Genomic DNA, 23,297 nt, shown 5'->3' with positions numbered 1-23,297 from the left:
TCACACAAGCCTGGTAAATCGGTTTAAAAGCATGACTGCGTCACCCTGACTATTCTCATAGAAGAATACCGTTCACTTTATTACATACATCTTGCTAGTTGGATCCCCTTTCAAAGCTGGTGTCTGTTGCATTGATTCTAATATAAATTTGGTCCATTTTGACGCGAGAGCATCATGAACCTGCAGATTTATCTGCTGCTCCATCCATGATGTGAATCTATAGTAACCCCCACATCTCAAATGCACACTATTGGATCGAGGGCTGGTTACTACGTAGAGCATTTGAGTACCATGATATCATTGCTGTGTTGATGGAACGAGTTTGAACTTTGAGACACGGTGGATCATGCTGGAATCAGCCCTCAGAAGATGGGTACACTGTGGCCCTAAAGGGATGGACATGGTCAACAATAATACTCAGGTAGGCCATGTTGTGTAAATGATACTCAGTTGGTATTAAGAGGCCCAAGGTGTGCCAAGAAAATCTACCCCACCTCATTACACAGCCAGCACCATTACTCACTGAGTGAATTGTGTGTGTTGTTGCAGAGCTGTTAACTTTTGTTCTAGATCAGTGTAGATCCTGTAGGCATCCAACAATCTGGATCTCTTTGTGTTTTAGATCAGTGATTGGTACTGTAGGAGTCCAATGTTCTGGATCTCTATGGAAAGTGACTGGGCTAAGCCAGTATGGACAGACGCAGAGGTACAAAACAAAATGTTGCTTTATTTCACAGTGTCTCTCTTTTTATTGTTTACAGAAGTGTTGGGGACAAAGCAAAAGCAAGCCCAGGTGAGGCAAGGAGTGGATGGGTTCTGAAAGAGAGAGAGGAGGAAGAGCAGGAGAGAAGAAGGTAATGGTTTCTTTCCCTCACTGCTGGTCGCTCCTCTGTGCACTCCTCTTTCGGTCTGTCTCCCTCAGGAAGAAGCCAGCCATCGCTTTCAGGACACCAGGCCTTCTCATCGTTCCCTTCCTTAGTTTTCCTCTCACAAATTTCCTACTAGTCAAGACGGTTGGGTCAAAAACAGGATGGCAGATCTGGATTCCCTTGTGAAACGTTTGTGTCCCCAGAACCTGTTTGTAGGTGCCCAGAGTTTCCTGAACCTCTTTCAGATCAAACCAATCAGCTGTTGCAGCCAAGACATGAAAGAGTCACATGTAACAGTATAACAGGCAGGCTCCACAACTCTAGCAAGGACAGCAGGTTGGGAGTTTCACATACACTAATGCACAGAGCAAGAGGCGATGTGGGATGACAAAGATTTTGACCTTACAATGTAAGAAACAAATGAAAGGTAGAAAAGAGGAAGGAGGAATGAGAAACAGAGAGAGAGAGAGAGAGAGAGAGAGAGATTGAGATGATGGTAAAAGATGGTTTTATTGAAAATCATCCCGTTTCCCCACTGATGGACACCACAGACACATGCCCCTCCATTCTCCTCCGCTGGAGTCTCTCGGAGACGAGTCTCTGGGTTTGAACGGGTGCATGAAGAGGAGAGATGGAGAGAGCTAAGTGCTCGAGTAACAAAAGAAAGGCAGGACGTAGGACAGGACAGGGCAGAGCAGCGAGGGACGCAGTTTCATCTTCATTTCTCTGTTCTCCGAGCTGTTCCTCTTACTCCTCCTTCTCCTCTCCGTGTGTGATGACGTAGCAGATGTTCTTGTAGTCGACGTTGCCAGCCACATCTGGGGGGAAGGCGGCCCACAGGTTCTTCATCTGAGGGACAGCGGGAGAGAGATGTTTCAGAGAGAGGAACGAAGAGGGCAGGGATTTAGAGCAGCTTCTCAAATCAAACATCATGACATGCAGTTAGAGCAAGATGTGTAGAGTTAATGTTCAGAAGGCAAGTAAAGCCTCCCCACGACTTATTTCCTGGCTTCATGGATTAACTCACCATAACCCAGCAGGAAGAAAGAACTAGTGAAACCACATGGGAGGTGCAAAGTGCAAGACTTTTACTGTAAGAACCGTAACTTTCATGCCTCTGATTGGAGCTCACCTCCTCTTTGGAGAACCTGTCACACTGAGTGGTCAGAAGCTCCTCGAGGCTGTAGAGTTATGAAAGAGGAATGAAGATACATGTATGACACAGGGAGACACATCCCACCTGGCATGACCTGGAAGCGAAAGTGAAACTAAGGCAGCTGTATACTCACAACTCCTTCTTAATGCTTCCTGTAGCCTCTGGATCCAGGATCTTGAAAGAGGCCAGGATGGCATCCTCGGGGTCGGCGCCTACATGTGAAAGAGCAGTCAGACTTGCAATTACTCCTGACATTGTGCTGCAATTACTGCAGGTAAGAGTCTAAGGGGCGGCGGGGGTTGTTTACATACCCTTCAGCTTCTCTCCGAACATGGTGAGGAAGACGGTGAAGTTGATGGGACCACTGGCCTCCTTAATCATTGCCTCAAGCTCCTCATTCTTCACATTCAGCTGACCTGCAGGCAGCGAGAGAGAGAGAGAGAGAGAGAGAGAGAGAGAGAGAGAGAGAGAGAGGGAGAGGGAGAGAGATAGAGGGCAAAGGAAAGCGTGACAGAGCAGGAGCGGGAGAGAGACACATATTCACACACTCAGCACCTGTCCAGAGAGATGAAGGTGAGTGTGACCTTGTGAGCAAGAAGGTAAAGGTCATACCCATGGAGGCCAACACGTCCCTAAGGTCGTCCTTGCTGATGATACCGTCTCTGTTCTGGTCAATGATTGTGAAAGCCTGTGAGGGAGGAACGGACAGCGTGAGCAGCAGTGAGGTCTTACCTCTCCCACCCGGTTCAGGCTGTGGCAGTGATTTCTGACGTGGAACAAAATTAGCTTTGGGTTTTTTTATGCTTTTGAATTCACATTAAAATCACACGTGCACACACACATGTGCTATTGATCTGTCCTGACTGTAATGTCAGAAGACCTCGTGAAACCGATAATATGAGTCATTTGTGCATCCCCATGTCTCTGTTTCTTTCCCTGGGACATCTCCGGGTCTGTTTCTCCCTATGTTTGACCCGTCATGCACTGAAGCCTGCCCGCTGCTGCCCCATGTGGCTTAACAGAGGAAGCACAGGAGGAGTGTTGAACAGCCGATGGCCTGCAGGTGTCGGAGAGGGTGAGGAAACCTGAACACTCTGTGAACGGCACTGCTACGTGTATTAACACAGAAGAGGCTGGGCTGGCTCTGCATGTCTGCTGAGTGAGCGTACCCTGCCCTCTCCTGCTACTGGTAGTGATGCTCCCCACGAACTAAAGATAGATTCAGATAGATTTCCTTTTCCTGGGAAGCTCAGAGCTCTTGACAGAGGGTAATTAACCCGCCCACATGCATCCCAGTGTCTGATGAAGCAGTCTAATGGCTCTCAGCTTTCCTGTCACTGAAGAGTGAACTGCACAATGTCTAAAGTCACAACTGTTCACGCAAACACTGATTTAACTGACAGATAAAACTGAATTCTGCCCCACGTGTGTTAGAAGTAAAACACGTTTGATTTCCAATTAGCAATAACATATCAGCGTTCTTTGATGTTAGGTCTTTGCGGGGTGTTTGGCCAGGCTGGCGGCCCCTGGTGGTGGAGTGGTGCACAGCAGACCAACGTCATCACCTCTTTGTACTCCTGAATCTGGCTCTGCTCAAACATGGAGAAGACATTGGAGGAGCCCTCTCCTCCACCTGCCCTCCTCTTGGCCTTCTTGGGTGCCTGCAGGTGTGCAGAGGGAGAACTTTAGAGCCGTCATAGGTGCTGCGCTGTGCCACACACACACACACACACACACACACACACACTCTCTCCGTCTCTCTCAAAGCCCTGGAACTGCACGATTTTGCTTGTGTCATCTCTTGGTTGCCCTTGGCAACAGCACTAGCTGCACATGGATCATGTCTGCACAGTTTCTCAAGAGAACGTTCAGAACGTGAATCTCTCCCATGTGAAGTCTCTACTTTGTAGTATTTTGACAGAAAATCTTTGGCACAAAGCCAGTAAACAGTCTGGATGAGTACAGTCTTACATGCCTTATAATATTTTTAAATAATTTAATATAATCTTTGTATATCAAAGACGTTCACACAAATTAAAACATTCTCTTCAGAAAAAACAGAAATCATTCACTTGATTCTATTCAGTTACCTTTAAAACCACTAGATACTTCCAGAGATGATAAATAAATAATGTGGTTTTAAAAAAAAAAAAAACACTTTTTGAGTTCAAATTAATTAAATTAAGTAATTGATCAAACTGCTTCAATGGAACATCCCCAAAAAAATCAAGATCCAAAAAAACATTTCAAAAGTAAAACTTGTTAAAAATTGTGTTTTTGCCTTTTAAATAAGCTTTGAAATGGATGATCTCATTATAAAAAAAGAAAACTTTATTTCCATTAAATTATAATTAAAAAAAGAGTAAAATATGTCTTAGAAGACAGGTCATCAGGTCCTGGATAAGGTAGAGTATATCCAGAGGTATGAAAGGTATCCAAAATCATGGAGCCCCAACATCCCGGTACCCCGATTAAGAGTGCGGGAGCTTCAGGTGCGCAGAACACCTAGCGCAGGTGAGCAGGAAAGACCATTGCTGCAGGTAATGCTACTCACCATTCTGGGACGGTATGTGTGAAGTTTAAGAAGCTTGAAGAAGAGAAGACTGTGTGAAGCCGCGCATTGGCGTTCACCCCGGGGGGCTTATATACCCCACAGAACTCTCTAATTATAGACCCAGCCTTAAGTTTGGCTTGGGGAAAAATGACAGACAGTGAGAAAGAGAAAGATGGTGGATTGAATGGGGAGGGGGGAAGTGCGGAGTGGGGGGGGGGGTTGATGGGGGGCAGCAGTAGTACAGCTATCATCTTACAGCTGTTCTGAAATAGATGTAAGTCTTGGAATGGGGGCTGAATATGATACTCTGGAGATACAGTGACTGTCTCCAAGTCCCACGTGGACTAATATGGACAGAACAGGATAGGGGGCTATTTGGCTGCTACAGAAACTTCTCAGTCTTTTTCTGCCCCCCCCCCCCCCCCCCCCCACACTTGCCCCACACACTCTCCCAACCCTCTCCTACCCCCCTCTTACCCTCCACTGCTTTACACTGGGACATATCACCATAACTCTTCACCTGTATTTTTGGGCTGTGATATACACATTACCTTTTAATGACACATTCTATATTCTCCTCATCTGATGTATGCACATATCTATAATTACCCTGAAAGGTCTGCATGCTGAATTTGTTTATTCAGCTACGTGGGAGTGATGTGTAGCTGTAGTCTTCATTTCCATTCTTGCTGTCCAGCACACATCTTTCAGTTCATAAAAGGATTCATCATGCGCTGACGAGCTGGATCAGGTGTGTTGGGGCAGGACATACCTGAGTCAGGTGTGCTGGACCAGGATATACCTGAACCAGGTGTGCTGTACCAGGATACTCCAGAATCAGGTGTGTTGGACTAGGATATACCTGAACCAGGGGTATTGGGCCAGGACAGACTCAAAGGTGGCCAGAGCAGAACTGTTCAGAACTGACATTGATGACCGCTGTCTCATGGCACCTTACTAGAATGTTGCAGCATGCCACAGAAGGGTTAACATTGCATTTGTCACATTATACACATCTTTACACCCACTTGAACAGTATGCTGATTAATGGTCAGAAATACTGAAACAGACGTGTTTTAAATGTCTCCCCAACTGGATGTAATTCAGAGTCCTTTGGTTCTTATGCTGTTCTGAGTCCACTCACACACAACTCGGTTCCACTTGCTGATGTGCACAAAGTACCATACCGGGTCCCCAGCTGACCGCTGACCCAGATGTGTGAGGACTGGTGAGAAACACTTGTTGCTTCCCAGCAGGTGTGACTGTGATCAAGGGAAGGCAAGATGTCATTATTATATTCATTATTCATTATATAATTGATGTATATTCATGTATTCATATATGCATTTTTTCATTTCAGAATCAGAAGCATTTTTATTCAGCAGTACTTCTTTATAGGATTTTGCTTAAGTATCATTATGGACCCCACAGATCATAAGAGCAAAATTAAACCAGGTGACGGGTAGGGTAAACAATAAATAACTTACAATATGCATTATTATTACATTATTTATGTTGTTATTATTGTTCTTCATATTATTATTATTTACAGTATATTACTAAGCTCTTCCAGAATGAAAGTCCTTCAGAGTGAGACAGTAAGAGAACACAGACCATCCATAAACTTGTGAACCATGAATACAGGTGTGGAGTATTCTTTCCTTTAATAGTCCAACTCAGATGACTTATCACTTACAGTGTTTAAGTACCAGCTAAATACACATAAACCAAGGTTTATATTAAATACACATTCCAAGGTTTCACATTTTTATGAAAGCACTTATGTGCTGGTAGTTGTTGGGGTATTCCCCCGTTAGCTCCTCTAGTGCCAGTGTTCACGTCTGTTAGTCCCTATCAAAAATAGTTTTTAATACCTTTCCCAGTATAGAGACACAGGGCAATCCAAAGACCTCTCCATGACTGTGCCCATATTCAGATCCCCCGTCTCCCAGTGAAACGCGACCTGCCACCAGTTCCCAGCTGCATGCCACCACAGTGCTCTCCTTTTTTTTCTCTTGCCAGGACGGCGGAGGGGAAGACGAATATCAGCCGGCCAGACAGGCCATGAAGGAGACTGTGGGGCACTGGAGCAATACCTCAGGGGTGGGTGCTGGGGTGGTGGTGGTAGACAGTGGTCTGTGGTGGTCATTGAAAGTTGCCGGTGTTCTGTTGGTTGTGGTCTGGAGTGCAGGGCAGTGGTCTGTGGTGGTCAGTGATTCAGTTTTGTCTGCACAGTCAGTTGTGGTTGTCGGTGGTTGGTTGTGGTTGGTAGCAGTTGGTTGTGGTTTGTGGTGGTTTGTTGTGGTTGGTGGAGGTTGACGGTGGTTGGTTGTGGTTGGCAGTGGTTGGTGGAGGTTGACGGTGGTTGGCAGTGGTTTGTGGTGGTTGACGGTGGTTGGTTGTGGTTGGTGACAGTTGGCTGCAGTTGGGGCTTGCTGGCGGTGGTTAACAGTGGTTGGTTGCGGTTGGCGGTGGTGGGTTGCAGTTGGCAGTGGTTGGCGGTGGTGGGTTGCAGTTGGTGGTGGTTGGCTGTAGTTGGCGGAGGGTGGTGGTGGTTGGCGGTGGTTGGCGGTGGTTGGCTGTGGTTGGCGGTGGTTGATGGAGGGTAGTGGTGGTTGGCGGTGGTAGGTGGAGGGTAGTGGTGGTTGGCGGAGGGTGGTGGTGGTTTGGCGGTGGTTGGCTGTGGTTGGCGGAGGGTGGTGGTGGTTGGCAGTGGTTGGTGGAGGGTAGTGATGGTTGGCGGTGGTTGGTGGAGGGTAGTGGTGGTTGGCGGTGGTTGGCGGAGGGTGGTGGTGGTTGGCGGTGGTCGGTGGAGGGTGGTGGTGGTTGGCGGTGGTCGGTGGAGGGTAGTGGTGGTTGGCGGTGGTCGATGGAGGGTAGTGGTGGTTGGCGAAGGGTGGTGGTGGTTGGCGGTGGTTGATGGAGGTTGACGGTGGTTGGTTGTGGTTGGCAGTGGTTTGTGGTGGTTGATGGAGGTTGACAGTGGTTGGTTGTGGTTGGTGCTGATTGGTGACAGTTGATGGAGGGTAGTGGTGTTGGGGCTTGCTGGTGGTTGTTAACAGTGGTTGGTTGCGTTTGACGGTTGTGGGTTGCAGTTGGCGGTGGTTAGCGGTGGTGGGTTGCAGTTGGTGGTGGTTGGCGGAGGGTGGTGATGGTTGGTGGAGGGTAGTGGTGGTTGGCGGTAGTTCGCGGAGGGTGGTGGTGGTTGGCGGTGGTTGGTGGAGGGTAGTGGTGGTTGGCGGTGGTTGGTGGAGGGTAGTGGTGGTTGGCGGTGGTTGGCGGAGGGTGGTGGTGGTTGGCGGTGGTCGGTGGAGGGTGGTGGTGGTTGGTGGTGGTTGATGGAGGTTGACGGTGGTTGGTTGTGGTTGGCAGTGGTTTGTGGTGGTTGATGGAGGTTGACGGTGGTTGGTTGTGGTTGGTGCTGGTTGGTGACAGTTGATGGAGGGTAGTGGTGTTGGGGCTTGCTGGTGGTTGTTAACAGTGGTTGGTTGCGTTTGGCGGTGTTGGGTTGCAGTTGGTGGTGGTTGGCTGTGATTGGCGGAGGGTGGTGTTGGTTGGCTGTAGTTGGCTGTGGTTGGCGGAGGGTGGTGGTGGTTGGCGGTGGTTGGTGGTGGTTGGCGGTAGTTGGCGGAGGGGGGTGGTGGTTGGCGGTAGTTGGTGGAGGGTGGTGGTGGTTGGCGGTGGTTGGTGGAGGGTAGTGGTGTTTGGCTGTGGTTGGCGCAGGGTGGTGGTGGTTGGCGGTGGTTGGTGGAGGGTAGTGGTGGTTGGCGGAGGTTGGCAGTGGTGGGTTGCGGTTGGTTGCGGTTGGCGGTGGTGGGTTGCAGTTGGTGGTGGTTGGCTGTGGTTGGCGGTTGGTGGTGGGTGGCTGTGGTTGGCGGTAGGTGGTGGTGGGTTGCGGTTGGTTGCGGTTGGTGGTGGTGGGTTGCAGTTGGTGGTGGTTGGCTGTGGTTGGCGGAGGGTGGCGGAGGTTGGCAGTGGTTGGCAGTGGTGGGTTGCGGTTGGTGGTGGAGGGGTATTCACGCTTCTGAGAGACAGCTGAGGAGACTGAAATAACAACAAGCTTTTCTCCCCCTCTGTGGCCGCGTATATGTCACTCATCTCCTCCTCTGCTGTTTGAAACTGCTGCTTTGTTTGCATTCCCCTGCTGCCTCTGGGTCATTTGATATCCTGCCGGCATCTTCAGACTGGGGACCACACATGCCTGCTGGAGGCTCCAGTTATCTCCTCGTGAAGGGTGACACGTCTGTGGGGAATTCATACTGAAGGATTGCTCCTTTCTTCTGAGCTTGGTTATCAAAGTATAATTGTGTTATCCAATGTGTTTTGTATAAACCAGACAAGAGGTCCAAAAAATGTGCTTCAGTCTCTCCTGTCATCTTCCCCTGCATCACACTGTCTGTGACACCTGACCTCTGTATTTAACCTTTGATCCCTAAGCCTCTGACTGTTGACTCCTAAAACCCACTGTACTGTACAGAAGGGTCTTGGCTGAGGTAGCTATAGTGATATGTGTCCAGGGATACTGACCTAATAACAACAGCAGCCCTGGTGTTATATTCTAATATTCATTAGATATTTGAGTTTTTTTAGATTATTATATGATTATTATGATTATATGGCTCAATTCACATTGTTTAGATCACAACAGCATAAAAAATTGTAAATATGTCAACTCATAAAAAATAATAGATCACAAATCACCCATAAACCAAAAATATACATAAGATTTAAGTAAAAGCACTCCTGTTATAAATAATGCACATAATAATGCTTTCAAGAAAATTTTATTGGCAGAAGAGTCAAAATGGAATAGGTATTTAAATAATTAAAATATCTCTGACATACTGAGTAAGCTTAGAACATTAATGTTTAAGTATTCAATTATATGGGAAACAACACATTATATAATTAAATGTAAGTCATGAAACATATTTTATCTTATGTCCATTATATTTTTTATAATGTTTCCATATACTTTAAGTATTAAAGTATGTATTAGAGTTCTCAAATAACACTGAGGGTGTATATTTGTATATTTAAACACACCCCCCACACACATGCACACACCCACATATCACCATATATGCTTTTAGCTGTTATTGCTTCCCAAGGCGAAGGGAACAGGGCAGGAGGGAGCCTCCAGCAGACTGATTTAGTGTTTAGTAAAAAGCACTATGACCAATGTGATAAAGCGCGACCAGAAACTCCTTAGGTGTATAGGTGGAGGGAGTCACACTCTATGGGTAGTGTCGGGCGAGAGCCTTGTGGCCTGGAATAAATCTGTTCAAGAGGTAGAAACTTGCTTTTCCTTTGCACATTTATTTGAGACACCCACAGCTATATACATATTTACAACGCGCATTCATGATAAGAAATAAAACAGTATTAAGTTGAATCCTCTTAGTCAGAGTTTAGAGATCTGTGACTGCAAAGTCACATAGATCCCACCTTCACATACATTACAAGCCTGCTCTCCCGGGCTCATTCTCCACTCTGGCTAGTTACACCCCATTATATTCTGTAAGCCCCTCCCCAAGGATATTCCATTCATGTTACAGGTAACACAGGGACAAAGAATATAAAACATTCAAATTGCTGTCAATACACAATTGAATAAACATCTTTGGTCACATCTTTTCATGTCATGACATTACTCCTTTTTACATAATTTCCACTTAACAGGTGCACATGCATATATAATCACTTTTGTCCAGTTTATGTTCGTCCCTCCTCTTCTACAGAGGTTACACCTGCCCAGGTAAGTTAAAGCCTGAATTTTGAACTCTTACTCTTTTAGTCCAATGGATGCAGACTGGTCACAGGTAAGCATAATCATAAATCATAATCATAATTATATGTCTATTGGTGATGTGTAGGTCTACATCATCACAACCAAACATTCTTATTTATTTAAAATCTGTTGAAAAGCCAGCAGTCCGCAGATATTGACCAGGTGATATACATTCCACGTAGGGCCGTCCTTCAGCACTAATGTTACAGATCGATTAGCAATGACAGATCGATAATAATTCCTTTTTAAACCCTACTATTTAATCCTGTGTGTATACTTTGGATAAGTATTAAGACTTCTGCACTTTCTCTGGAATGTAATTTTTCAGTATCTTTACATGGGCCGACCTGACTTGACCTCTTCAGTGTGGCTTTCTTTTGCTTATCTGTCTTTGCAGACGTTTACACACAAACTGACGTGTCTGGTGAGTCTATATGTATGGCAGATGGTGAGTGTAATGCGACCCACTGTGTCAGATAGCCAGACTGTCCATTTATCAGTTCGGAGATGACTGGTATGTACACTAAGCTTCAAGGCTTAGGACTCTCCTCCCTGTTGCACCCTGGGAATGATTAGGGCTAATCAGATCATTCCCACAGTGCCTTGCAGATACTCTGTGATATTGTTGCTTTTGTCAAATCTCCAGTCTATGTTGCCGCGTAGACCTCACTGGTTTGACCTGGGACTCGACTCTCGGGCTGCTGTGTTTGTGTTTATGAAACGTATATTATATTAGGTTGTGGCTTCATTCAGTGCATCATTGTTGTCTTGGAGACAGGAGACGCCATAGGTGCTGTCGCTCAGGGGGCAGCTGCATTCATTGTACACACTACATTATACAAACTGATTCCTCCCACATCCAAACTGACTATACACACAAACTCCACACACAAACACCCACAAGCATTTAAAATTTAAATCATCATATCTTTTTAGTAGTAAACTGTATATTTTGCCTCAGAAGTACCATCTCTCATCTTACCATAGTTAGGGCCCCTCCATAGGTAATTTATGAATGAATGAATGAATGTTTCAATTTATATAGCGCCTTTCAAGATACCCAAGGCGCTTTACAATTGTTTACACAGCTACAAATCTCATTTACCTCCATTGAAAAACCTACACATAAAACTTATACACTTAATTTTTGTTTACGAATTTAAATTAATTCTAAATCCAATTTCCGTTTCATTCTACAACTGTTCAGTTTATCAGAATGCCTTGCACATTGCTTACACAAAGAAGTCCAAGAAATTCGGTTGTATTCACATCAAAGCTGTAGCACCCTCTAGTGGCCTTAGTCTGTCAACACATGGTTAAATCACAGAGCCTTGAAAACCTTTCGACACTTTGGTGGCACTTCACCAGACGCTAAATATTTAATTCCGTATTCTTATTACATTCTTTTACAGCATTGCAATAACAGACAAACATGAGGAAAATACAGTAACCTCTAAAACTTCACCTTTTAAACACACTATATATATTGTATATTTTCTACAATATACAGTAGTTTGACAAAAATTTTTTAGAAATCTATTGAAATTCTAAAGGAGGTTTCTTCTAAAAGGAAAGAATCTTTTGATCAGTTCAGAACTCCTCTGACGTATTTTAGCTGCCAATGAATGCTGGTTTATACTGGAGTATATTAGAGCATGATAGAGTGTGCTAGAGTATACTGGATTATGCTTGACCATACTGGAGTACGTTGGAGTATACTGGAGTATGCTACATGTACAGGTCTCTTGTTCTTCAGTGTTGGTAAAAGGGAGTTGTGAGCTGACCACTCTTACCTCCAACCTGAGAGAAAAATCGCTTCCTCTGTCCACTTGATAATAGCACACTGGGGACTAGCCATTTAGTAAACAAACCAGGGAAATCTGAAATGTACATTTAATGACCTTCATCGGTTCCAGACAAAGTTCAACAGTAATAAAGAACCAAACAAACAGGTTTCTTATATATACATATTCATGATTGCAAATCAAGTTTTAATTTACATCGCATTGTAAAGGAATCATTAAGTCGTCATAAAGGAACAATAAAGGAGTCGTATGAGCCGACATCTGTCATAAGCTCTTCAAACTAAAATGTTTATTAAGTGTGCAGATGAATTGTGAGGTGTTTATCAGACAGTTTATTAGTAGTGAACTGCTGTCTCTTAGTGAGAGAGACGTGAGATATTTATTGGGAACAGTAGTGCCTGTGTTTCGCCTGCTTTGGGTTTCAGACCAGCATGAATTCACATGCATTCCACAGCCTACACTGTGCTAGAACTGTGGACCCTGTTCTGCATACAGTGCATACGGAAAGTATTCACAGCGCTTCACTTTTCACATTTTGTTACGTTACAACCTTATTCTAAATTGTATTACATTAATCTCTTTCCTCAAAATTCTACACAAAATACCCAATTATGACCGTGTGAAAAATGTTTTCTTGAGAGTTTTGAAAATTTATTAAAATTAAAAAACATTAAGAAATCATATTTATATAAGTATTCACAGCCTTTGCTTAATATTTTGTAGAACCACCTTTGGCAGCAACTACAGCCACAAGTCTTTTTGAATATGATGCCACAAGCTTGGCACACCTATCTTTAGGCAGTTTCGCCCATTCTTCTTTGCAGTATCTCTGAAGCTCCATCAGGTTGGATGGGAGACGTCTGTGCACAGCCATTTTCAGATCTCTCCAGAGATGTTCAATTGGATTCAAATCTGGGATCTGGCTGGGCCATTCCAGGACATTCACAGAATAGTCTTGAAGCCACTCCTTTGAGATCTTGGCTGTGTACTTTGGGTCGTTGTCCTGCTGAAAAATGAACTGTCGCCCCAGTCTGAGGTCAAGAGCGCTCTGGAGCAGGTTTTCATCCAGGATGTCTCTGTACATTGCTGCATTCATCTTTCCCTCTATTGTAACTAGTCTGCCAGTTCCTGCTGCTGAAAAACATCCCCATAGCATGATGCTGCCACCACCATGCTTAACTGTATGGATGGTATTTGCCTCTTGATGAGCAGTGCCTGGTTTCCTCCAAACATGACGCCTGGCATTCACACCAAAGAGTTCAATCTTTGTCTCATCAGACCAGAGAATTTTGTTTCTCATGGTCTGAGAGTCCTTCAGGTGCCTTTTGGCAAATTCTAGATTGGCTACCTTGTGCCTTTTACTAAGGAGTGGCTTTCGCCTGGCCCCTCTGCCATACAAGACTGATTGGTGGATTGCTGCAGAGATGGTTGTCCTTCTGCAAGGTTCTCCTCTCTCCACGGAGGAACGCTTGAGCTCTGACAGAGTGACCATCAGGTTCTTGATTACCTCCCTGACCAAGGCCCTTCTCCCCCAATCGCTCAATTTAGACGGCCGGCCAACTCTAGGAAGAGTCCTGGTGGTTCCAAACTTCTTTCATTTACGAATGATGGAGGCTACTGTGGACCTTCAAAGCAGCAGAATTTTTTTGTATCCTTCCCCAGATTTGTCCCTCGAGACAATTTTGTCTCGGAAGTCTACAGACAATTCCTTTGACTTCATGCTTGATGTTTGCACTCTGACATGCAGTCAACTGTGGGACCTTATATAGACAGGTGTGTGCCTTACCAAATTATGTCCAATCAACTGGATTGACCACAGGTGGACTCCATTTAAGCTATAGAAACATCTCAAGGATGATCAGTGGAAACAGGATGCACCTGAGCTCGATTTTGAGCTTCATGGCAAAGGCTATGAATACGTAAATGTGATTTCTTAGTTTTTTATTTTTAATAAATTTCCAGAACACTCAAGAAAACCTTTTTCACATTATCATAATGGGATATTTTGTGTAGAATTTTGAGGAAAGAGATTAATTTAATACACTTTGAAATAACAACAAAATGTGAAAAAAGTGAAACACTGTGAATACTTTCCGAATGTACTGTATGCTGCAAACTGTAATTCCTGCTGCTTAACAGCCCTGCGCAGCCTGTCCAACACTTACAGTCATGTTCCTGGATCCTGTTAGTGGTGATGAGTGAGGAAGTGGAGCCCCAGACGTACTCGCGCTATGACATCTGCATGTACTGCACTGTTCAGACATTCCTCAGTGGCTAATGGGGACACTGATATGCATGAGGAGGTATCCCACACCATTACACTGACACCACACACCTGTACTGGTGATACCAGACAGTCTGGATGCATCGACTCATGCTGCTCATGCCAAATTCTGGTCCTTTCGTCAGTCATGTGACAAATGCACAAATTGGAGGGAGACTGGCAACCCAGTGTATATTACAAATTGAATGGATTTCACATACTCACACACACACACACACAGAAAAAACCCCACAGTGTTTCATGTTGAGGATGGAGGATGGGCACGTGTTTCTCACAGTCCAGGAGTTTACAGTTGGTGGTTTTAGTTCCGTGTGATTCTGATAACAGAAATAAAGAAGTGAAATATGTTAAAATGTACAGAAGAGGAAGAGAGAATAACAAAGGTTGTTTGTGAGCTGACACTTTGAGTCTGTCCACTAGCAGCTGGGGAGCAGTATGAGAACCCCCACTGATTCTGCTCCCTCATGGGACCACTTCATCTGCATGACTGTAGCTACTGTCATCACACACAGATTTTTGTGTTAAAGAAAGCGTACCAGTTGGTCAATTATAGAAATGATACAAATGAAGGAAAATAAGTGAAGGTAATAAAAGTCACTGGCTAAGTGAGACATAATTTTCAGTTTGAACTGATAGCTTAGCCCAGATCAATAAGGTCCTCTTCAACGTGTCCCTCCCCCTCCAGTTTTCTTCTCAGCCAGTCAGCTCTCAGTTGCTTTATTTCATTTCCATAATACTCATGCAATTTACTGAATTCCTCCAATGGGTCGAAGTTAACTAATGGCCACTCCCCAAAAGGTGGGGCAGGGCCATTTAGAGGTGTGACGTGGGCGTTCCTCTTTGGCCAGAGTTTGGGAGATCTCTTGTTAGCAGTTTTGATTGGCATGGGTGGTGCCTGGAGGGCGGAGCTTGCACTGTAGCTCCTCTTTTCTCTGGGTAATGGGATGGGTCTCTGTATGAAATAGGGGGGTCCTGCAGTGAAGGAAGCCATGGTGATACTGGGGGCTTTAACACGTAATCCGCTCACAGCAGTGGCCAGGGAAGACTTGCTGAGGACTTTCTCCTGTTTGGTTTCTGTTTGACATGGGTAGGAAGGGGGTGGGGTGGGGGAGATGACCAGATCATTACCCTCTTTAAGTAACCATGAATGTCAAATTAAAAACATGCCATTGAAACACGTTCCAAACCTCCCACATACACATAAATAGACTCATGCTGATCACCAAGATTAGCTGAGTGAAATTTAGAAAAACACTACTGTGCACCAAAGGAATGCTGGTTAACACGTTGTGTCATCTATTCTACATGATTTCATGGCATTTAGCAGTTAGAATCTCTTAGAAACCAAATCAACGCAGCACTTTGAGTAACTATAGTTAGGATTGTGGTCATTTTAAGCCAAGACATGTAAGCATTGCTGAAAGCGTGTCACTCACCTTCGTAAAGTCTGGCCAGGTCTTTGACGAGCAATGACAGGTGTATGTGACTGGCAGACAGCAATGTGCATATCCAGCTCTCCTTGCTCAGGTGGTTGTCCGCGGCCAGGTGGTAGGTACGCAGGCCAGGTCCCTTGAACACCAGCGAGAACGAGAACTGGCCGTCCGAATCGCCCGGCTGCACAACACAGCCCTCCAGCACAATGACGCCCAGCAGGCTGCGGTCCGCGGGACGCTCCTGGTAGAACAGCAGGTTTCCCTTGAGCACAAACCAGCGGCGCAGGTAAGACGTGTTGCGCTCTCTCTGCGGGACACAGCGGGAAATTAGGTAGATTATGCATGGAAATCGCGAGCCGTGTACATATACACTTAGGTATAGCCTACCTGTGTTTGTGCTGACAGGGCGATCATGTAAGTTTGAAGGATTAAACGACTCCTGTCTCCAGAATAATAACGACAAACGATATTACCGATGAATATTCTATTACAAGCATCTGACGTGTGCAGTAAAGGGATTTCCACCGTTTGAATCATGTGCGCTTTTTCTTGTAACTGCTGAAGTGAACCAGCTGGGAAAGTGACAGATAATTAATAAAAGAGAACTCTATGTTAAAATTAATTTGATTTTTAATATAGATCCCTAGTAGTTGTTGATTTTTTAAATGTTTTTTTTTCAACACGGATTCAGGTTCAGACAACAACACACTGCTATAATTATCATACGTTGAACTCGTCCGTTCATGCCAATTCGGCAACATTTTAAATTCTGCGGGCATCTGCTAAAACTCCTGTGTTGAGATCTTATTTTTACTATAGTAGGCTATGTGTCATTGTACACCTCCGTGTTCGTTTGGTTCAAACCCCTTTTGCCGTGCCTCAGTGGGCGAGAAACGCAAGAATCTTTCCTTCTGTCGGACGGTACAGGATGAATGTGCATGTGACTGACTTGCACGTACGGTTTTAATATTTAAGTTTCGTCATGAAAATAATTGTGGTCGACAAATCATTGTCGGCACCGGTCAGATGTGAGTGGAGACCGCGAGGAAAAGAGAAAATAGAAAATGACAGTAACAATATAAAAAAAACCAACAAAACATAACAAGAATGACTGTGCAAGAAAGACAGCCTGGAGATACAGAGAGAAGTACAGAGCTTTACAGAATATTATTAGGATGTTTTAATGAGGAAGATTTAGACCTCAATTATAAACTTAGATTCGTGATGCTACTGCAGAAATAGGCCAGATGACAGTCTCTGACTGATACTCCGCAGTTCCGAGCTAGGTCGCTCTCGACATCATCACATTCTTGTTTATTAGATTTATTAGCTACCTTTACTCGACCTTCTAACAATAACTCTACATAACACGTAGATTGAATATACAATGAACACGGTGTGTGATAATCATTCCTGGCTGCCTACCTTTTTATAAAGATATCCCTCTTTATCCACAGGTGAAGTACACGAAAGGTAGTTGGTTAAGATTTTCTCATGGATCTTCATTACAACGCCTCCTGGAAGTGTACAAAAAGACAGATAATCTACTTCTTTACCAATCTGCCTTTCAGTTTACTGCACACAAACGCTCCATGAAATTACATGTTCAGGTACTCAGTAAGCCGAGTGCCCCGGGGAAGATGTCCTGGCTGGTCACTTCTCACGCACATTCAGATATAAGCTACAGCCTGCATCGATGACTTATTAGGCTACTTTTGATCGATATAGTGTGTGTGTGTGTGTGTGTGTGTGTGTGTGTGTGTGTGTGTGTGTGTGTGTGTGTGTGTGTGTGTGTGTGTGTGTATTTGAGAGAGGGGGGGAGAAAATGTGGGTGACAGCCCTTTCAACAACGAATAAACATGTTAACTTACTTGCGTCAAAATCCTATGTCTTGTGATGCATTCTTAATCCATCAAAATCCATCACGACGCATGATACGTTTCCGGTATCAGTAGCGTGTAAAGTAGGACTCGCACAGGTCACTAAACACCTGCGCTGCGCCGCTGAACGGGATGATATTTTATGGGTTCGTATTACCAGCGTCCGCCCTCACTCCGTTCTCGCAAACCTGTGTTGAAATATAAATAACACGAGCGACTTCCTGGTAACAAAAGCCGGCAGACTGTCTAACCTTGCCGACCAGGAGGTTGGACCTACGCAGAACTGAACACAGCGAGGAGCGGATCATGAATTTCTCAGTTCCTTCTTCACAAATAGACCCATTTTTAACGGATACGATTCACTGTCCGCAGAAGAAGCATCATCATGAAATAAAACGAATCCGTGTAATCCCACTGTTTTCAAATTCGTTGTATGCTGTTCCTATATATATTCGATTTTCTTGATTTCGAAGACCTTTTTAATTTAATACTTATGTAGGCTACTTTGATTTTTCACATGTTTAAATAAATACGTGTAGATAATAATGGCGCTGAATAATGTCTCTAAAAGTTGTGAACGTTATTTTTATTGATATTGTTTTGTGTCAGATTACTGCAGTAAATAGAAAATCCGTGTGGATTTTGAGTCTTAGTTATAGATCTGTATCTGATCTACTTCTATGCAAACTGTGTTAGACTAAACGTTCCCCAGCCATTCCTGACCACAAAGTTCCTATTCTATTCTATTCTATTCTATTCTATTCTATTCTATTCTATTCTATTCTACCCTTTTCTTATACGCCTTCTTCTTCATGTTTGATTGAAGCTCAACAACGACCTCCATGCCACTACCACAGCAGTAGGAATGGTCTTTCACTTTCAGAACCTTCTGCCAGAAGTGGTCCAGAAACTGCTGAACCCGGTGGCCGCAAACCAACTAATAGACCAATTAAAACCTACGTATAAGGTAAGCGCGCCACGGGGAGGTGCTTCTAAGCCACTCGCAAGTGTGTATACCTCATAACGAGGCCTAAAACGGCGTCTCTCATTTGTCCTGTAAGTAAGGATCTCTTATTAATATTAATTTATAAAAATTACAATATTAATACATAATATAATACACCAATATTATAGAGTAAAAACTTTAATATTGAGAAATAAAAGTCAATCAGGATTAAGAATTGCAATCTAATACTAGACATGTGTTTTGTGTTTAATTACATTGTGATGTTTTTTAGTTCTCAGTGTCTAATGTCCTACCAGGATAAACTATATTTCAAATAGACCCAAACAGGTCTGTATTGAACATGTCAACATTTCAATCTCAATCAAAGCTGATACTTTTTTTACATTAAAATAGCCTACTTTGAAATAATTTTACTTTCTGTTTAAAATGGCTTGTAATTATGCAGTACATAGAATCGTTTTCTTGTGTACTGTAGTATTAAATTGTTCAGAGAATAGTTTTATTGCTAGTTTAAGTATTTGTTTAATCCTGAATTGTGCTCAATGCGGAAAGGGGGCGATAACGTTTGCAGTGTCTCTAAAACCTAGCGAAGCAGCGGCACATATGACGTCACTTCCGCCGTAAAGTTGAATGGCGCAGAGGGAATAACAACAGCATTCGGGTATGCAGCTCATCTACTGTTCAGTGCAAATTATACTACTTTTAAAAGTATTTTACAGAATTTACATATGTTTCTGGAGAGTCACTTCCCAGCTTTACACCACCAGGCCATCAGCCAAGAAAGAAGCTTGCTAGCTAGTTAGCTTGCTAACGCGTTAACTTTGGTAGCAAGGTAGCTCAACGTTTTCACGGTTCTTGATTATTTTGTACTGTCCAGCTAGGTCTCCTCTGTCTTCTTTGAATTTCTCCACAAGGGCGTTATTAACGTTAGCTGAATCAAAAGCTATACAAGGTAACGGTAGTCAGAAATAGGTGGCGATTCTGACAGGCCAGACACAGCAACAAACTCAGCTAGCTCACAGGGTCTCCAAACTAGTCATGGCGCAGACTTGCGCAATTCTGCGCAGCTCTGCGCCACCTCGAATACCTACGAGGAGTTTATTGAGTTGGTGATCGCTTGCGGTATTTTAATGCGTGGATGTGTGTCGCGATCGTGGACTTTGGTTATGACCTGAAGCTACTAGACATCACCTCGTTGAGCTGGTAGAGCAAGCTGTTCCGCATGTGTTTCTGTCATACCTCTAGATTGGAGCGACTAATAAAGGCTGAAAATGCAAATGTAAAATGCATTTCAAAAGTCTTTATGTTTACATCGAACAATGATTAGATTGTTCAAAAAACATTTTGTGCATGTTAACGCGTTGCTATATCAGTTATATATTCAGCCTTTGCATTGTTGTAGAACTGTCATGCATTTCAAATGTGTAGCGTATAAACAGCCTGTTTTCCAAATTTACATGTCTAAATGCATGCCGTCTTCAGTCATAGACAGCAGTCATCGATGATTAAAAAAAGAAAACAAATATGTTTTAGTGATAGTTGGAGACATGAAAAATTGCTTGCTGAGGACACATGCAGCCCATGCTTTGCATCACAGATATTTTTAGACCTTTTGGGATATTTTCAGCAGAATATTCACGTTTGCAGGGTTCCCTGCTACCCTGAACAACCTACCAACTAACAGAAAGGTGACCTGGCCCCAGAGGGGTTTGGTACCAGTCACAATACTCATGCTCTTTTTCAAATGTCTCTTAGAATGTCAAAACGGAAAGTCACATTTGAGGATGGAGATGGGGAGTTTAACTTGGATGACGATGTGCCGAAAAAGAAGGTATGCAGTCGTGTTGTGTTGGAAAGAAGTTTCCATTAAGACCCCTTATTTACTAGTACATTACAATTACATGGCTGTCTGGATATTACAGGAAATGTTGGGATTTATTAATGCACCCTTTACACAGTTGCATCATGGGTACTGATAAAAGATTTCAGTTGCACCATGACTGTAAGCCAATGCAAACCTGCATAGTTTTGTGTCTTCATCAGTGTGGTCATGTTACCATGTCCACACAAGTAACCAAAATCGCCAAGCACGTGGGCTAATGCTAATAAAAGAGGAAGACGGCTACATAAAAGAGACTTTGTTACTGTATATGTATGGCTCTAGTTGTGTTAGGACCTCAGAATATCTTCCAGTCGTGATGTGGTGCATGAAATGTCCTTCCCTGCTATTTCCCTCTACAGATGTATGAAGAAGTGAGTGGGCCAGGCTCCAGGTTTAAGGAGAAGCACTCGCTAGATAGTGACGAGGAAGACGAGGGAGAGGATGGGGAGAAGAACAGCAAGTATAACATACTTGCCAGTGATGATGTGGAAGGTATGTGTTCTTTTGTGTGTGTGTGTGTGTGTGTGTGTGTGTGTGTGTGTGTGTGTGTGTGGTGACTGATATTGTCTGTGATTGCAGGTCAGGAAATGGCAACAATTGATTATGATGAAGGTGTGGCCATCACACCCTTCAATCTGCATGAAGAGATGCAGGAAGGCCACTTCGACTCAGAGGGCAACTACTTCATCAAAAAAGAAGAGGACATCAGGGACAACTGGCTGGACAACATTGACTGGGTACCGTTTATGCCGTAACACTGTCAGTCACAACCACCCACAGCAAGAATAATTCTGTCTCTGTTTAGAGGTGTGACCGTTTTGAGCAGTGTAGGGGGAAAACCGTCTCTGTGTGTTTATGCAGGTGAAGATAAAAGAGCAGCAAGGGAGGAAGAAGAAGAAGAAGGGTCTTGGTGCCAAGCGGAGGCGGAGACCTGGCGACGAAGACGAGGCTGAGGAGGAAAGGCAGCGTGAGGAACGGCAGGCAGATGAGGAAGAGGAGGAAGATGAGGAGGAGGAATTGCAGGAAGACCCACTTGCCACGTACAACCATTATCAACTGATTGAGGCTGTTGTCAGCCTGCTGTTGCCTGGGGAGACTGTCTCCATGGCTCTCCGAAGGCTCGGGGGCCTAGGGGGTCAGAAGAAAAAAGGACGAGCGAGGGAAGGAGGGGAGGTGGGTCAAGAGGCGGAGAAAGTGGAGGTGCCAAACAGAGACACTGAGAAGCTGGAGAGGCTGACGGCCTTGGCAGACAGACTGGTGGGTGTTGGGGAGTATGAAATCTACCAGCACTCCTATGAACGACTGGCCTACAAGCTGAAGGGGATGCAGCAGAGACAGCAGGCAAGGCCTCAGGCCAAGAAGGAGGACGAGGATGAGCTGGATATGTTTGCTGACAAGTTTGATGAGAAGCATGGCAGGGGGAAGGAGGAGGGAGATGAGCAGGAGGAGGATGACAGGAGAGGTAAGGGGGAGGTGCCAGGTGGTGGGTGCGTGGCACTCTGTCATGAGTAATCAAGACGGCCTAAGGAGGTCAGACAGGCTTTGATCAAAACAATATTGATCAGGTACATATCGACTGTCTGATTATTTCAAGAACATGGCATGACCCTGTCGAGGAGTCCTTAAAGTTGATCTATTGGGAGTCAATTTAAAGTTATCATCTGTATTTTTAAATTGAGTGTGTCTTGTTTGGGTCAAGGATTATTTACAAATGATAGGATTATTTACAAAGTGATTATGTTTTGTTTGGATGTTTTAAAGTGTGAGTATTGCATTTGAGGGTTATTTTAATGTACATGTTGTACGAGTCTTGAAGTATAAATGTTTGTGTGTGTTGTATGAGTCTTATAAAAATGTGACTAATGCATTATCTAATGCTCTTTGCCTCTTTTAAAGAGTGTTTGGTAGATCTTGAAGTGTGTTTTTCCTCTGCAGTGAGTGAAGAGGTCATGTGGGAGTATAAATGGGAGAACAAGGAGAACTCTGAGCTCTATGGACCCTTCAGCAGCCAGCAGATGCAGGTGGGCATCTAGAAATATGAAGGTTCACCAATACAAATCCATTTCAATAAATGTGAATGGATAAATAGATCAATGAATAGATGAGTGCATAAAGAAAGAGAAAGATGAACAGATGGATGAATGGAAAAATGTTGGGGGTGGGGTTGGCACACTAAAGAAATGTTGTTTTGCTGAGACTTTTCCTAGTTGGCAAAACTTATTGTTTTCCAAGTCTAGCTGAGTTCCCATCATTGGCTCCTATCTTCTTCTTCTTCCATTTCTCCAGGAATGGGTTGAGCAGGGCTACTTCAAGGATGGGGTTTACTGCAGGAGGATCGATCAGGAAGGTGCACAGTTCTACAACTCCAAGAGATTGGATTTTGAACTTTATACGTGATTCGATCATGTTTTTACACATGCTTCTTTTCTTCTTAAGTGTTTCTCTAAAATTCGCCCATGTAGGAAACCTTAAGTGCTTCTCTTGTCTAACCGTTTGATATCTGATCGTGCTCTTGTTTTAAAATAAAGGCTTTGGTGACTATCCAGATCAGTGGTTTTTTTATGTTGTTCCTTTGAGATGCATATGCAGGCCACTATGGGTTGTTTGTATATTTGTGTTTTTGTTTTTAACTACACGCCTCCAGTGCTTACATAAACATTTTTGCTTCGCTCAGTC

At 44.1% G+C, this 23,297-nt stretch overlaps 3 protein-coding genes across 5 annotated transcripts; 1 reads left to right on the top strand and 2 right to left on the bottom strand.

The window, feature by feature from the left end:
- Nucleotides 1-707: 707 nt before the first annotated feature.
- Nucleotides 708-4,734, bottom strand: mylpfa (myosin light chain, phosphorylatable, fast skeletal muscle a). The gene is made up of 7 exons (XM_076996079.1): nt 4,580-4,734; nt 3,591-3,686; nt 2,638-2,713; nt 2,337-2,441; nt 2,159-2,237; nt 2,002-2,050; nt 708-1,718 (listed from the first exon to the last, which is right to left on the bottom strand). The coding sequence occupies exons 1-7, from the start codon at nt 4,580-4,582 to the stop codon at nt 1,617-1,619; spliced, it is 510 nt and encodes a 169-aa protein (XP_076852194.1). The 5' UTR covers nt 4,583-4,734; the 3' UTR covers nt 708-1,616.
- An 8,942-nt stretch (nt 4,735-13,676) lies between these two features.
- Nucleotides 13,677-18,221, bottom strand: pheta2 (PH domain containing endocytic trafficking adaptor 2). 3 transcript variants are annotated; one of them, XM_076996078.1, is made up of 4 exons: nt 17,764-18,221; nt 17,318-17,436; nt 15,896-16,199; nt 13,677-15,533 (listed from the first exon to the last, which is right to left on the bottom strand). In XM_076996078.1, exons 2-4 carry the CDS (start codon nt 17,396-17,398, stop codon nt 15,097-15,099), a joined length of 822 nt encoding a protein of 273 aa, XP_076852193.1. In that variant the 5' UTR covers nt 17,399-17,436; nt 17,764-18,221; the 3' UTR covers nt 13,677-15,096. The 3 variants fall into 3 exon arrangements, with proteins under 3 accessions (XP_076852193.1, XP_076852187.1, XP_076852180.1); XM_076996072.1 differs by having other exon boundaries at nt 17,318-17,409; nt 17,764-18,220; XM_076996065.1 differs by lacking the exons at nt 17,318-17,436; nt 17,764-18,221 and adding an exon at nt 16,280-17,263.
- A 1,026-nt stretch (nt 18,222-19,247) lies between these two features.
- Nucleotides 19,248-23,166, top strand: cd2bp2 (CD2 (cytoplasmic tail) binding protein 2). Its single transcript, XM_076996063.1, has 7 exons — nt 19,248-19,400; nt 20,495-20,570; nt 20,981-21,113; nt 21,201-21,358; nt 21,483-22,083; nt 22,557-22,642; nt 22,908-23,166. Exons 2-7 carry the CDS (start codon nt 20,496-20,498, stop codon nt 23,016-23,018), a joined length of 1,164 nt encoding a protein of 387 aa, XP_076852178.1. The 5' UTR covers nt 19,248-19,400; nt 20,495; the 3' UTR covers nt 23,019-23,166.
- Nucleotides 23,167-23,297: the final 131 nt, after the last annotated feature.

This window comes from Brachyhypopomus gauderio, chromosome 2, assembly GCF_052324685.1.
Source record: "Brachyhypopomus gauderio isolate BG-103 chromosome 2, BGAUD_0.2, whole genome shotgun sequence".
Lineage (NCBI taxonomy): Eukaryota > Metazoa > Chordata > Actinopteri > Gymnotiformes > Hypopomidae > Brachyhypopomus > Brachyhypopomus gauderio.
The sequence above is the reverse complement of the archived record's forward strand: the minus strand, read 5'-3'. Positions and strand labels throughout refer to the sequence as shown.